Genomic DNA, 10,480 nt, shown 5'->3' with positions numbered 1-10,480 from the left:
GCATTAACTTAAGTCTTCCAGTTTTCACAAATATCTCTTACAGAATTTTTCCTGAACTTATCAGTGTAGATGATCTTGTTGAGGCACATTGTGTATTGAGACTAGTGTGTAATTTTATTGTCATGACCAAAGTCCAACTGTTGCAACAATACGCACCAACTTCAACAGTGGAAAGCTCTAGAAAGGATTTCCCAGGATTTGGATTTGAAATAAAAGGACTAAGTAAGTAACTCAGTCTTTACTTTGACAAAGCCAAATGTTGAATGTATCATCATAGTAAATGACCTCCAGCTATTGAGTTTGGTGCCGTTTGTCTCCATTTAAGTAGGCAACATGTGATAAGATTTTTTTGAAAAAAAGGAAAAAACAAAAACAGTTATAGGAATGGGACAAGTTAAATAATGTCTATCATGAGCTAAAATAAATCGCTCTTATATAATATATTATTTAACCAGAGAAGTGGATGGCAGAGATTAAAAGTCCTCAGTGTCCTCGCTAAAATGATAAGAGCAGATGACAAATCATGCTCTTATCATACAATACAACATATTGTAGCCTTTTCAGTTACATTTGCTGTTGCACATTTAAAAATGATCACATAGGAATAAAAAATTAGACACAATCAAAAAGGTAATCAAAAGTGTAACAAATATCAATTATTTGAAATAATATAAAATGATAAAGTGTAATCACAGACTATATCAGACCGTTCTAACCAAAAAAAGAGTCATCTAAAAATCTGATATTTGGACTTTTGGACTAAGATTACATTTTTCTGTTACTCAACTGCAGGTATTCATAAAGGATGACGACTCACAAGTACAGGAAGTGATCCACTGAAGCCACAGGATGGTAAAAAGTGTACTAGTGGCTTATGCCCTCTGGGTAGTAGGTGGACCTATGGGCCTTCACCATCTCTATTTAGGAAGAGACAGCCATGCACTGTTATGGATGCTGACCCTGGGAGGATTTGGGTTTGGCTGGATGAGAGAGGTCATACGTATTCCAGGATATGTCAGTGAGGCCAATAAAAATGAAGAGAAAGAAAGAAAAATAACTCATAACATCCCACCTGTCAGTCCTGTAAGATTTGCTGGACAGGTGTGTGTTGGGATCTACTTTGGCACTGTGGCTTTAATAGGACTTAACTCCCTCAGTTTCTTCTATTTGATTGTTCTTCCATTAAGTGTGGGTGCAGGGGTACATCTGGTGTCCAATGTTGGCCAACAGACCTCAGACCTCCAAAAAACTTTGGCTGCTTGTCTCGTAACATCACCAATATTCTATGGCAGCACCCTATCACCTCTTCCCATAAGCTTGGCGGCAAGTGTGACTGCTTCACAGAATCGCAGGTTCAAACCTCCACGAACACCTGGCAGCACACGGAAATTAGGTGAGTTAATAATATAATCTAAATCATTTTACTTGTTGATAACATGACTTCTTTGTAAAGGCTTCACTAAGATCACATTTCACCAACTTTTAATTCAGGTCCACGGCTTTACAGGCTTGGTCTAGCCTGGCTGGCCTTCTCCGCTCCATTAGGGTACTGTATTTTCCATAACACCACAGCCACACTGTACTACCTGTCTGACTCTATAGCAGCTCTGCTGGATATTTTCTGGTTTCTGCCTTGGCTCCGAGATGTTTTGGAGTACATTCTTTTAATGCCATATCGGATCCTGTGTGCGCTTGCTGGAGGGGGGTACCACGAAGAAGCATGGAGGAAGGTGCTAGAGATATTGCTGAAAGAGTACACACAGAGAGAAAAGGAGGCACTGCAGGTAAGCAGACTGTGATTTCTGAGTAACATGTTGGCTCTATTTTTTGTCGCCACAAACATTATAACCTGTTTATCTGGATATCTTTATGCTGCAGGTGTTGTCCCTGGAGACAGAGGCCTCTCTTGAAGAGATAAGTCGAAACTACAGGGAGCTGGCCAAGACATGGCATCCAGACCACAACCCAAGCAAGGATGCTGAGGCAATGTTCATGAAGATCCAAGACGCTTATGAAGTCCTGCTGAGGTGGCACAGGCCCCATCGATTCAAATAGTGGACCTGGATTCTTTACTGATTGGCCTGTATTGTTTTTAAGAAAAAAAAAATATATAGTTTTTGAAACAATAATGAATCACATGCACATAGGTCTGCACTGTGTTTATATAGTCATCTGTTAGTAACATATTTGTTCTTGTTGAAAATCAGCTTATAACTTTGTCAAACAGCAACCTGCTGCCACCTTGTGGCACCCTCAAGGTGGTGTTAGAATAAACCATTTAATCACAACAAATACAACCTGTTGTTAATATCTATCTATCTATCTATCTATCTATCTATCTATCTATCTATCTATCTATCTATCTATCTATCTATCTATCTATCTATCTATCTATCTATCTAATTTTAGAGAGCGTGAGAGATTACTATTAATCCATCAATCCATCTATTGACTACATCTGCATATTTACCCACTTATGAAACGTTGCAGACTTGCATGCCAGGTTGTAGGCAGCAGTATATGTCAAAGCATTTTTTTCGAAGCTAATTTTTTTTTAAATATTCTATGAAGTTTATGCTAATGTATGTTTTTGATACTAGTCATATCGATGCATTCGACAATCATTGGATCAAGAGCTCTGTAGTGTAATTATTCGGTCTGTATCCCAGCATGGGCCCGGAAGTTCTTCGGGATTCCCAGGTAGGAAAAAAAAAAAAAAAAAAAAATGAGAGCGAGAGAGAGAGAGAGAGCGAGAGAGAGAGAGAGAGAGAGAGAGAGAGGGAGGGAGGGAGAAAATCCGGGAGATGCTGTCGTCGCTTGGGAAAACAAACGGCTATCCAGACAATTAAAAAGGAAAGCACCGATCGGTCGCCAGGTAAGGAGGAGGCTTGTGGACTTCGCCGCGGCACTCGGTAAGACCATCCATCGGTAATGATTTGGAGACACGGCATGTTTTTGAATAGTTGGTCGGGCGAATGCCATTTGTCGTGTGGTCGGGTGCCATAGCAACGGCTCGTGAGAAACATTGCACAGCCCAGGCCAGTTTGACGTGCTCAGTGTTCGGTGACAGCTGCGTTCATGCGGACAATTCGGACAATCGCAACTCCTGCAACAAATTGCCGCCGTGTCTCGCCGCTGTCTGGACCGTCCATGAGCCGATTGCTGTCATAGCGGACCAAACCCAGAGAGCAGCTAAAACTAGTCGTCACGGATGTGCGGCACGATAATGATTTGGAAATACAGTTGATTGAATGCACAGCCGACCTTCTGATGAAATGATCGTCAAGGCGTTGGTGCACGTGCCTTTTTTAAAACATTAATTTTATTATTATTATTTATTTATTTATTAATCGCCATGCCCTGGTGTGACTCTCCTGGCTGCATCAGCGCCTGTTGCTCCCCAATGCCAGGATATTAATTTTCCCTGAGATGTGTTGTCTCCGCCCCCCGCTCGCTCCAAAGTCTCCTGTGTCCACTGTTGTCATCCATTTGAGCAGAAGGTGCAGCCTTGCACATCTTGATCTATTGCAGTTCTTAACATGAAAGCTCCGTCTGCTTTTATAGTCTACAAAGAAAACGTAGGCTATTGTCAGCTATGTCCAAAGACAATGTAAGTCAGCAATGAGTGTTTGGTCCCGGTTTGTCTACAAATCTTACTTTTCTGTTGAATAACCGTTAGATGTAACCTACACCTATTTAACCATCTATTAATTATCTGAGGTGAACAAAGAATTAGCCAGCAATAAATGCAGCGAACAAATCTGATTATTACCTAAATGTATAGGGTAATAATATAATATAATATAATATAATATAATATAATATAATATAATATAATATAATATACCGGTTATTTAAAATCTAAGAAGGTGAGGACGCTTTGTGGTTGTGTTGTAACTCCTCCTTCAACAGCCTTGTCAATGAGTTTCTATAAATGTGAAGCTTCTCATATTCGTTTGCTGACACGGTAGAGAAGAATCTATAGGATACAGAAATAGCAAGGCAGAGCCAAGATTTTTCTAATTAGTTTATAACTGCATAGTAAGCTCATTAGATACATAGAACCTATAGCATAAAAGCTATTTGTGCTTTAGCCTTCTTGCAAGTACCAGCTGATAAGTAGATTTTTATTAGTTTAGTATCAGAGGTATATATTTCTTTTAGAATTTTGGAAATGTTTTTATATGATTTCTGAATTATAATATATATATATATATATATATATAGTAATATTTGTTATCTGTATAAAATCAATTTCTACAGGCATCTGGTGAGAGAATGAATGCTGATGGCTGCAATGGACGTTCATATGTGCAGGGTAGGTTTATATAAAGGAAAGACGACTGTAAAAGTTTTTTTTTTTTTTGTTTTTTTTTACTATCTCCACTAATGTTTACTTTAATAACATGGGTATATTTGTGTTTCAGGTAATGGAGGAGAGTCATCAGCGGAGCAGGACTTTTATAGCGGGTTGCAGGGCCCCTCTACAAGATCTCCTAACAGTCAGCAGTCCTCACCACACCGCTCTCTCAGTGGTTAGCTGCTTTTCATTTGTTATGATATGTATGGAACACTCATTTGTTTCATACATGGAAGTAAATGTGTTTTGTTCTGTTTTTTATTCCCGATGTACCAAGCAAACTCCATCAAGGTTGAGCTGTGCAGTGATGATGAGTCATCAGGTGCTGCACAGCCAGAGAACAAAGAAGCAATGAGAGCTGATGGAGGGAAAGATGACAGAGGGGACCCTATGGAAGAAGGGGATGCAGAATTTCCTGGGGCTGGAAGAGACAAACTAAACATTTACAATGAGATGGCTGCTCCTAATTCCGCCTCACCAGGACCTATCCGGCTGCCCAATGGGAAGCTGCAGTGTGAAGTTTGCGGAATGATCTGCATTGGACCCAATGTCCTGATGGTCCATAAGCGTAGCCACACAGGTAAGAACAAACCAGCAAAGGCCATGTTCATAAAGAAACAGGTACTAACATACTAAATGCAAATGAATACAAATTTAAATGAAAATTATTTTACTCCAGAATTCTCTAACAATTTTTGTGTCTGAAGGTGAGCGCCCGTTTCAGTGTAACCAGTGTGGAGCCTCCTTTACGCAGAAGGGGAACTTGTTACGCCACATCAAGTTGCACTCAGGAGAGAAACCTTTCAAATGTCCTATTTGTAACTATGCTTGCCGCCGGAGAGATGCCCTGGCTGGACATCTACGCACACATGCAGGTAAATCAGTGAGTTTCCAGCTAGCAAAGCTTCTCTAATAACTATATGAGCCACATGTTTGTGTTTCTTCTGGACAGATATACGATCAGGTGCTACATCCACATACAAAACTTTTGGAGCTTTCATATGCTCTCTGGTTGGCACATGCTAGCAGTTGCAGCTGATTGTGTCTTGGTTTTAAGTGCAGTAAAACTTTACCTAACATAAAACACATTCAGTGAAGAGGTTTCTTTTAGGCAAGGATTTGTGTATCTAGGGAACTCAATTGACGTTGTTAGAAAACCAAACAAATCCACGTTGTTATTGAATATAAGGTGTGAAACAAAGGTGAAAGGAGTAATGAAGGGAGTCATTAGACAGGTCCATTTCCCTTTCTGTGAAGCTCAGAGGAAATAGGTCTTCATTATGAGAATGTTCAGTAAAAAAAAAAAAAAAGACAAAAATGTGACATTTAGCTGTTTGTAAAAACAGGAAACCCTGCTGGTTTGCTTTCAATTTGTGAGCACACATATGTGAACAACAGGTGTTCACATGCAGTCTTGACACAGTAGGTCTCAGTGGATGTGTTCGGGTCTCAGGTTTATTTTCAAAGAAAAGATAATTGTGAACTGGATTTCAGCGAAATGACGTCAGTGTTTCCGACAGCATACTAATGTGGAACGTTGCGGTGAAGGGTTAGGCGTTTTTCTGTCGTCATTATCAAGCAACATAGATTAATTTCAGGAATTCCCATTCGAGGGGGAAATCCATCATTTCAAACCTTGTCAGTAATATGTTGTTTTGTTTTTTTTCTAAAAAAAAATCCCCCTTTGACAAACAAACAACATCAGTTGACTTGTTTATACACAAGAGCAAAATTTGACCAATTTTTCATTAACAGTGTCCATGATAAAGGGAAGACTTTTTGTCTATTTCTAAAGACACTGCTTCATCTTTTTTTTCCTCTGAATGTCAGTTTCTTCTCCGACGGTGGGAAAACCTTTCAAGTGCAACTACTGCAGTCGCAGCTACAAGCAACAAAACACACTGGAGGAACATCTGGAGCGCTGCCATAGTTATCTTAAGACTCTGGACCCCCAGACTGATGTCAATTTGAAGACAGCACAGGGTAACTAGAAACTCAGAAGTTCACACATCAACATAAAAATCAAGTCAATTGTCACTGTAACAATGCTTGATCGGGGTTGTCTGTGTAGGTGAAAAGTCGGTAAACATGGAGACGGTTACTAAACCTATACTGCAGCCATCTAATGAGAAAATCCGGTTTGTGGATAGACTGTCTATTAGCATAACCAAACGCAAGAGGTCAACACCACAGAAGTTTTTAGGTAAGTTTCTTTTCTTTCTTGTTTGAATAAAGCTGTTTGTGTGTTGTGTGAGTGTGGGGATTTATTTATGACCCATCTCGTGTTTCAGAATTGATTTTTAAAACACCAATAATTTCTTGTCTGCTTGATAATGGATAATTGAAGAAAAAACTTTATTTAACATCATCAGTTGTCCTGCTGTTCAAGTCGGCCAACATACTTCTGCCACATTGGATAAACTGAGTTGATGATGAACCATGACAATAGACCACATTTAGCTTTTTATTCAGGGGATATAACATCTTAAATGTATTTGATGGGTGACATGTCCTCTTTGTAGGTGAAAAGCACATTCAGCTTGAGCCACCTGAAGCACCTTATGAACTATCCTCTGGCTCTGAGAAAGAAGGAGACCTCATCAACTCCCATTCTGCTGGGGGCTCAATTGGACTTGCTGGTTCACACCTCCATTACGCCAGGGGTAAGGACGAGAACCACGGATCGCCCACACTGTCTCAGCTGCATCCTGGCTTTGTGGCAGAACTTCGCACAGTTGTGGGCTCCATTGACAGCAACATGACTCCTCAGGGCCCCCGAGCCCATAGTGGAGGTAGGCTGGCAACAATGTCTCTTGGCCTGCCAGGGCGGGAGTCAGGTGAAAGCCGCAATGACCAGCCCTCAGCAAATAGCCACACCACCTCACCCAATGGCTGTCCCGACTCTACGGACACAGAGAGCACAGCAGAAGAGCAGAGCACAAGGGCTACAGCCCCTACAAGTACCTCCAACAACCACCACCTCCTCTACCAAACCCCAGCACTGACCCGCAGCCATCCCACCTCCAGCCCCAGCCAGGCCAAAGACTTAGATGCAGAGTGGGAGAGAGGGGGCCCAGTGGCCCCTTCTGTAGTAAAAAGGAGTCCTGGCTCACCTCTTTCATCCAGGGACAATTTACAGGTGATAGACAGGTCTGGCAGGCCTGTGCGCTCCTTCTACTGCAGGCACTGCCGCATCATATTTCTGGACCATGTCATGTTCACCATCCACATGGGCTGTCACGGTTTTCGCCAACCGTTTGAGTGTAACATCTGTGGCCATCCCAGCCAAGACCGCTACGAGTTCTCATCTCACATCAGCCGTGGAGAGCACCAGGTGGGCTGAGGAAAGGAGATGAATGAGGAGAGGCAACTGTTGCTCTCTAAAATTTTGGGCTCACGTTTGTTTTGCACCAGATCTTTTGCTTTAAATCCTTAGTAAATAAAATGAATTACTGTGAGATATATACATTACAAAGACAGACGTGAGTAAAAATCTTTTCAATACACCAGTTAAAGTTTAGTGGAGGCAAATTACATTCTATAATTGATTGCACTCCCATATCAAATTCTATGGCAAAACTATAGATTTTGCTTTTAAAGTGCCTTCTTTGGGGATTTCCTCTCGAAAAAAAGGGGGAGAACTGGTGCTCAAAAGTCTTGACTAGCCATCTTTTCCTAAGAGATTTTTTTCAGTAGTTATCACATTTAGGACATCATGTTAGCATGCAGTTCTGGGAATAACATAAATTCTTAAGATTGCTTAGTGTGCACTAAGAGCTTTGCTTTTGTGGCTGAAGAGGGTATTTTGTGTAGTGTGTCAGGTAAGCTTAATATGCACTGAGAGCTTTGTGCCTCTGGGTGTGGGAGGATCTTTTGTCGCAGACGAAGCGCACAGATGGATTGCCTTAACTCCTACAGTTGTGCACTGTTGTAGGAATATTGTTTACAGCATGGTTTAACAGTGTGTGAAGTCCACTCTGATTAATCAGGATGATGCAAAATCATTAAGGGAAATATGGGTAAAATGGAAGTTTAGGGCTCAAATCTAAAATATATTTTTGGATTTTAAAGTCAGTCTTAGAATACTGGTGCAGATCAGACCATGAGCCATGCCGTAAGAGCCTCATTGATTCGGCCCAGCGTGCTATACCTCTCTACAGGGTTGCACTTTTAGGTTCCCTGCTTATATATGAACATTTTTGCTGAAGCACTTCATGGCTTTATGAAATTGATTTCTGTGATTGTTCTACTGCACTGATAAAATGGCATATTACTTCACAATGACCGACCATCTGATCTGCAACACGGAGCCAGCCTTCTTCTACAGTGTCCCGGAGCGCTGCACTGGTTCTGCCGTCTGCACTCAAGTTTGCTGCAATGTGTGACTGAGAATTAAATGTTAGTTCAACTAAAACAATTCTTTTGTGGTTTTGCACTCAGCAGTTGCAGCTGAGATTTTAAACGAGTTCCATGACATAAGTGGTTAGGAAATTATTTAAAAAAGAATTAATAAGAAATCAGTTTGGATCTGTTCAGTTATCACTTGTGATTATCTATTTAGTGTTGTTTGTTTCTGCCTTGGTGTATTTAATCAGCTATATTCCAAATCTTATCCAGCATATTCCTCAAGTCCATGAAATGTTACCTCCTGCTTCTTTCTAGCACCCGAATACCTTATTGCTACAGTTTGGTGAGTTATTTGATAATGTTAATATTGGGAACATGAATGAGACCAAACTCAGTATTCTTATTTGTTATTGTGGGTTTGCTGCTTTATAGTTTAACTTGATTTATTTTAATAGCAAGCAAAATGTACTTGAAACTGTTTGGAAAAAAATCTAAAAATGCACTTGGGTTTGATAAGTAGAGAGCTGTATGTGTGTGAAAGAGAGCGTGTGTGTATGAATGGAATATAGCATGTGTGCTTGTCATTTTCTGCTTTAACCTGAATTGTGAATTATTTTTGAAATGTGAAGTAATTTTAAGAAGTTAAAACGAGGCATGGGTTTTAGTCTCCATGTGTGGACTTATTTGTTTTAAAATATTTTGTGAATGATGTAACATGACAAAACACTTTACCTCAGAGTTTAAGATGTACAACTGCCTCATTCGTTTAAAAAGTCATGTTGCTTTCCAATATGTTCTTGCAGTTACAAATGCGTGCCCCTTGATATTTTCAAGACTTTTTACTGTCAATAAAGTTACGTTTATTGTTAATGATGATTCTCCCTGGTTTTACTGACAGTGTTTATCTCTATGTGCTGTTTAACACTCAAAAGTCATTAAGGCAATCACGAATAAAATTTGGAGTTTTAATATTCAAAGTATTTCTAAAAAATGACTGCAGGTCTCGCAGGACACGGACCTAAACACAACTCCACGTTAACTACAGAAACTGTCAAGTAGCAATTAGTTGAAGTGTTTTATGTTCAGCATTTAATTACTCATCTATATCCATCAATTAATGCCTGATTTGATGGCATAAAGAAATCAAAAGTATTGCTGTTAAACTTTTGTTGTGTTGTCTACTGCTGTTACTCCAACTGTAAGAACACAAAGGGACACAGACAAATATATAATATTTTAAGCGCTAGAGCAGATATCTCAGTCTTACTTAATTTTAAAAGTTTTCGGTATGTGCTGCACACATGATTTTATCATCATTTACTTTATTGATGAAGAACTGTTGGAAACTGTGTCATAAATATAGTTTGAACAGCCGAAAACAAATAGCACAATTTGAAAATAGGTGTGTCATATAACATGATGTTTTGTCACTTTTATTATAATGAATAATAAAATTTTTAAAAAGCTGATAGATGCATGTGTCTGGATTACAGATTACAGGAAAGTTAAATTCATATACACTACATCAAAAACAAGTACCACATAAGTGAATAAGAATATTTTTCAATTTATAAAAATTATCGAAATGATCCATAGGTGGTCCACTTATTCAGTTCCTTCTTCTGCTTTTTTTTTTTTTTTTTTTTTTTTTTTTTTTTATTAATTAATATTTTTGTTATTTCGAACAAAAAATAACACAAATTAATCATAGATTTAAGGAAAAAAATAACAGTTTCTACAGAGTCTGAAAAGGAGCAGGATGAAGTAAAAACC

At 39.4% G+C, this 10,480-nt stretch overlaps 2 protein-coding genes across 6 annotated transcripts; both read left to right on the top strand.

The window, feature by feature from the left end:
* The first annotated feature begins 111 nt into the window (after positions 1 to 111).
* On the top strand, positions 112 to 2,119 carry dnajc22 (DnaJ (Hsp40) homolog, subfamily C, member 22). The gene is made up of 4 exons (XM_042004924.1): positions 112 to 222; positions 787 to 1,393; positions 1,492 to 1,784; positions 1,879 to 2,119. Exons 2-4 carry the CDS (start codon positions 850 to 852, stop codon positions 2,053 to 2,055), a joined length of 1,014 nt encoding a protein of 337 aa, XP_041860858.1. The 5' UTR covers positions 112 to 222; positions 787 to 849; the 3' UTR covers positions 2,056 to 2,119.
* Positions 2,120 to 2,515: 396 nt separating this feature from the next.
* ikzf4 (IKAROS family zinc finger 4) lies at positions 2,516 to 9,577 on the top strand. Of its 5 annotated transcripts, none has more exons than XM_042004960.1 (8): positions 2,516 to 2,700; positions 4,264 to 4,318; positions 4,428 to 4,535; positions 4,638 to 4,940; positions 5,068 to 5,235; positions 6,191 to 6,343; positions 6,432 to 6,563; positions 6,883 to 9,577. In XM_042004960.1, the coding sequence occupies exons 1-8, from the start codon at positions 2,671 to 2,673 to the stop codon at positions 7,701 to 7,703; spliced, it is 1,770 nt and encodes a 589-aa protein (XP_041860894.1). In that variant the 5' UTR covers positions 2,516 to 2,670; the 3' UTR covers positions 7,704 to 9,577. The 5 variants fall into 5 exon arrangements, with proteins under 5 accessions (XP_041860894.1, XP_041860896.1, XP_041860897.1 ...); XM_042004962.1 differs by lacking the exon at positions 2,516 to 2,700 and adding an exon at positions 2,767 to 2,912; XM_042004963.1 differs by lacking the exon at positions 2,516 to 2,700 and adding an exon at positions 2,771 to 2,875.
* The last annotated feature ends 903 nt before the right edge of the window (positions 9,578 to 10,480 follow it).

This window comes from Melanotaenia boesemani, chromosome 13 (assembly GCF_017639745.1).
Source record: "Melanotaenia boesemani isolate fMelBoe1 chromosome 13, fMelBoe1.pri, whole genome shotgun sequence".
NCBI classification, from domain to species: Eukaryota; Metazoa; Chordata; class Actinopteri; order Atheriniformes; family Melanotaeniidae; genus Melanotaenia; species Melanotaenia boesemani.
Note: the sequence above shows the minus strand (reverse complement) of the source record. Positions and strands in the feature narration are given on the sequence as shown.

Coding starts and splice junctions, on each gene's coding strand:
- ikzf4 (XM_042004960.1), top strand. CDS start 2,671: ATGGGCCCGGAAGTTCTTCGGGATTCCCAG. Junction 2,701..4,263: donor AAGTTCTTCGGGATTCCCAG/GTAGGAAAAAAA, acceptor CAATTTCTACAG/GCATCTGGTGAGAGAATGAA. Junction 6,344..6,431: donor CAATTTGAAGACAGCACAGG/GTAACTAGAAAC, acceptor TTGTCTGTGTAG/GTGAAAAGTCGGTAAACATG.
- dnajc22 (XM_042004924.1), top strand. CDS start 850: ATGGTAAAAAGTGTACTAGTGGCTTATGCCCTCTGGGTAGTAGGTGGA. Junction 1,394..1,491: donor TGGCAGCACACGGAAATTAG/GTGAGTTAATAA, acceptor CTTTTAATTCAG/GTCCACGGCTTTACAGGCTT. Junction 1,785..1,878: donor GAGAAAAGGAGGCACTGCAG/GTAAGCAGACTG, acceptor TTTATGCTGCAG/GTGTTGTCCCTGGAGACAGA.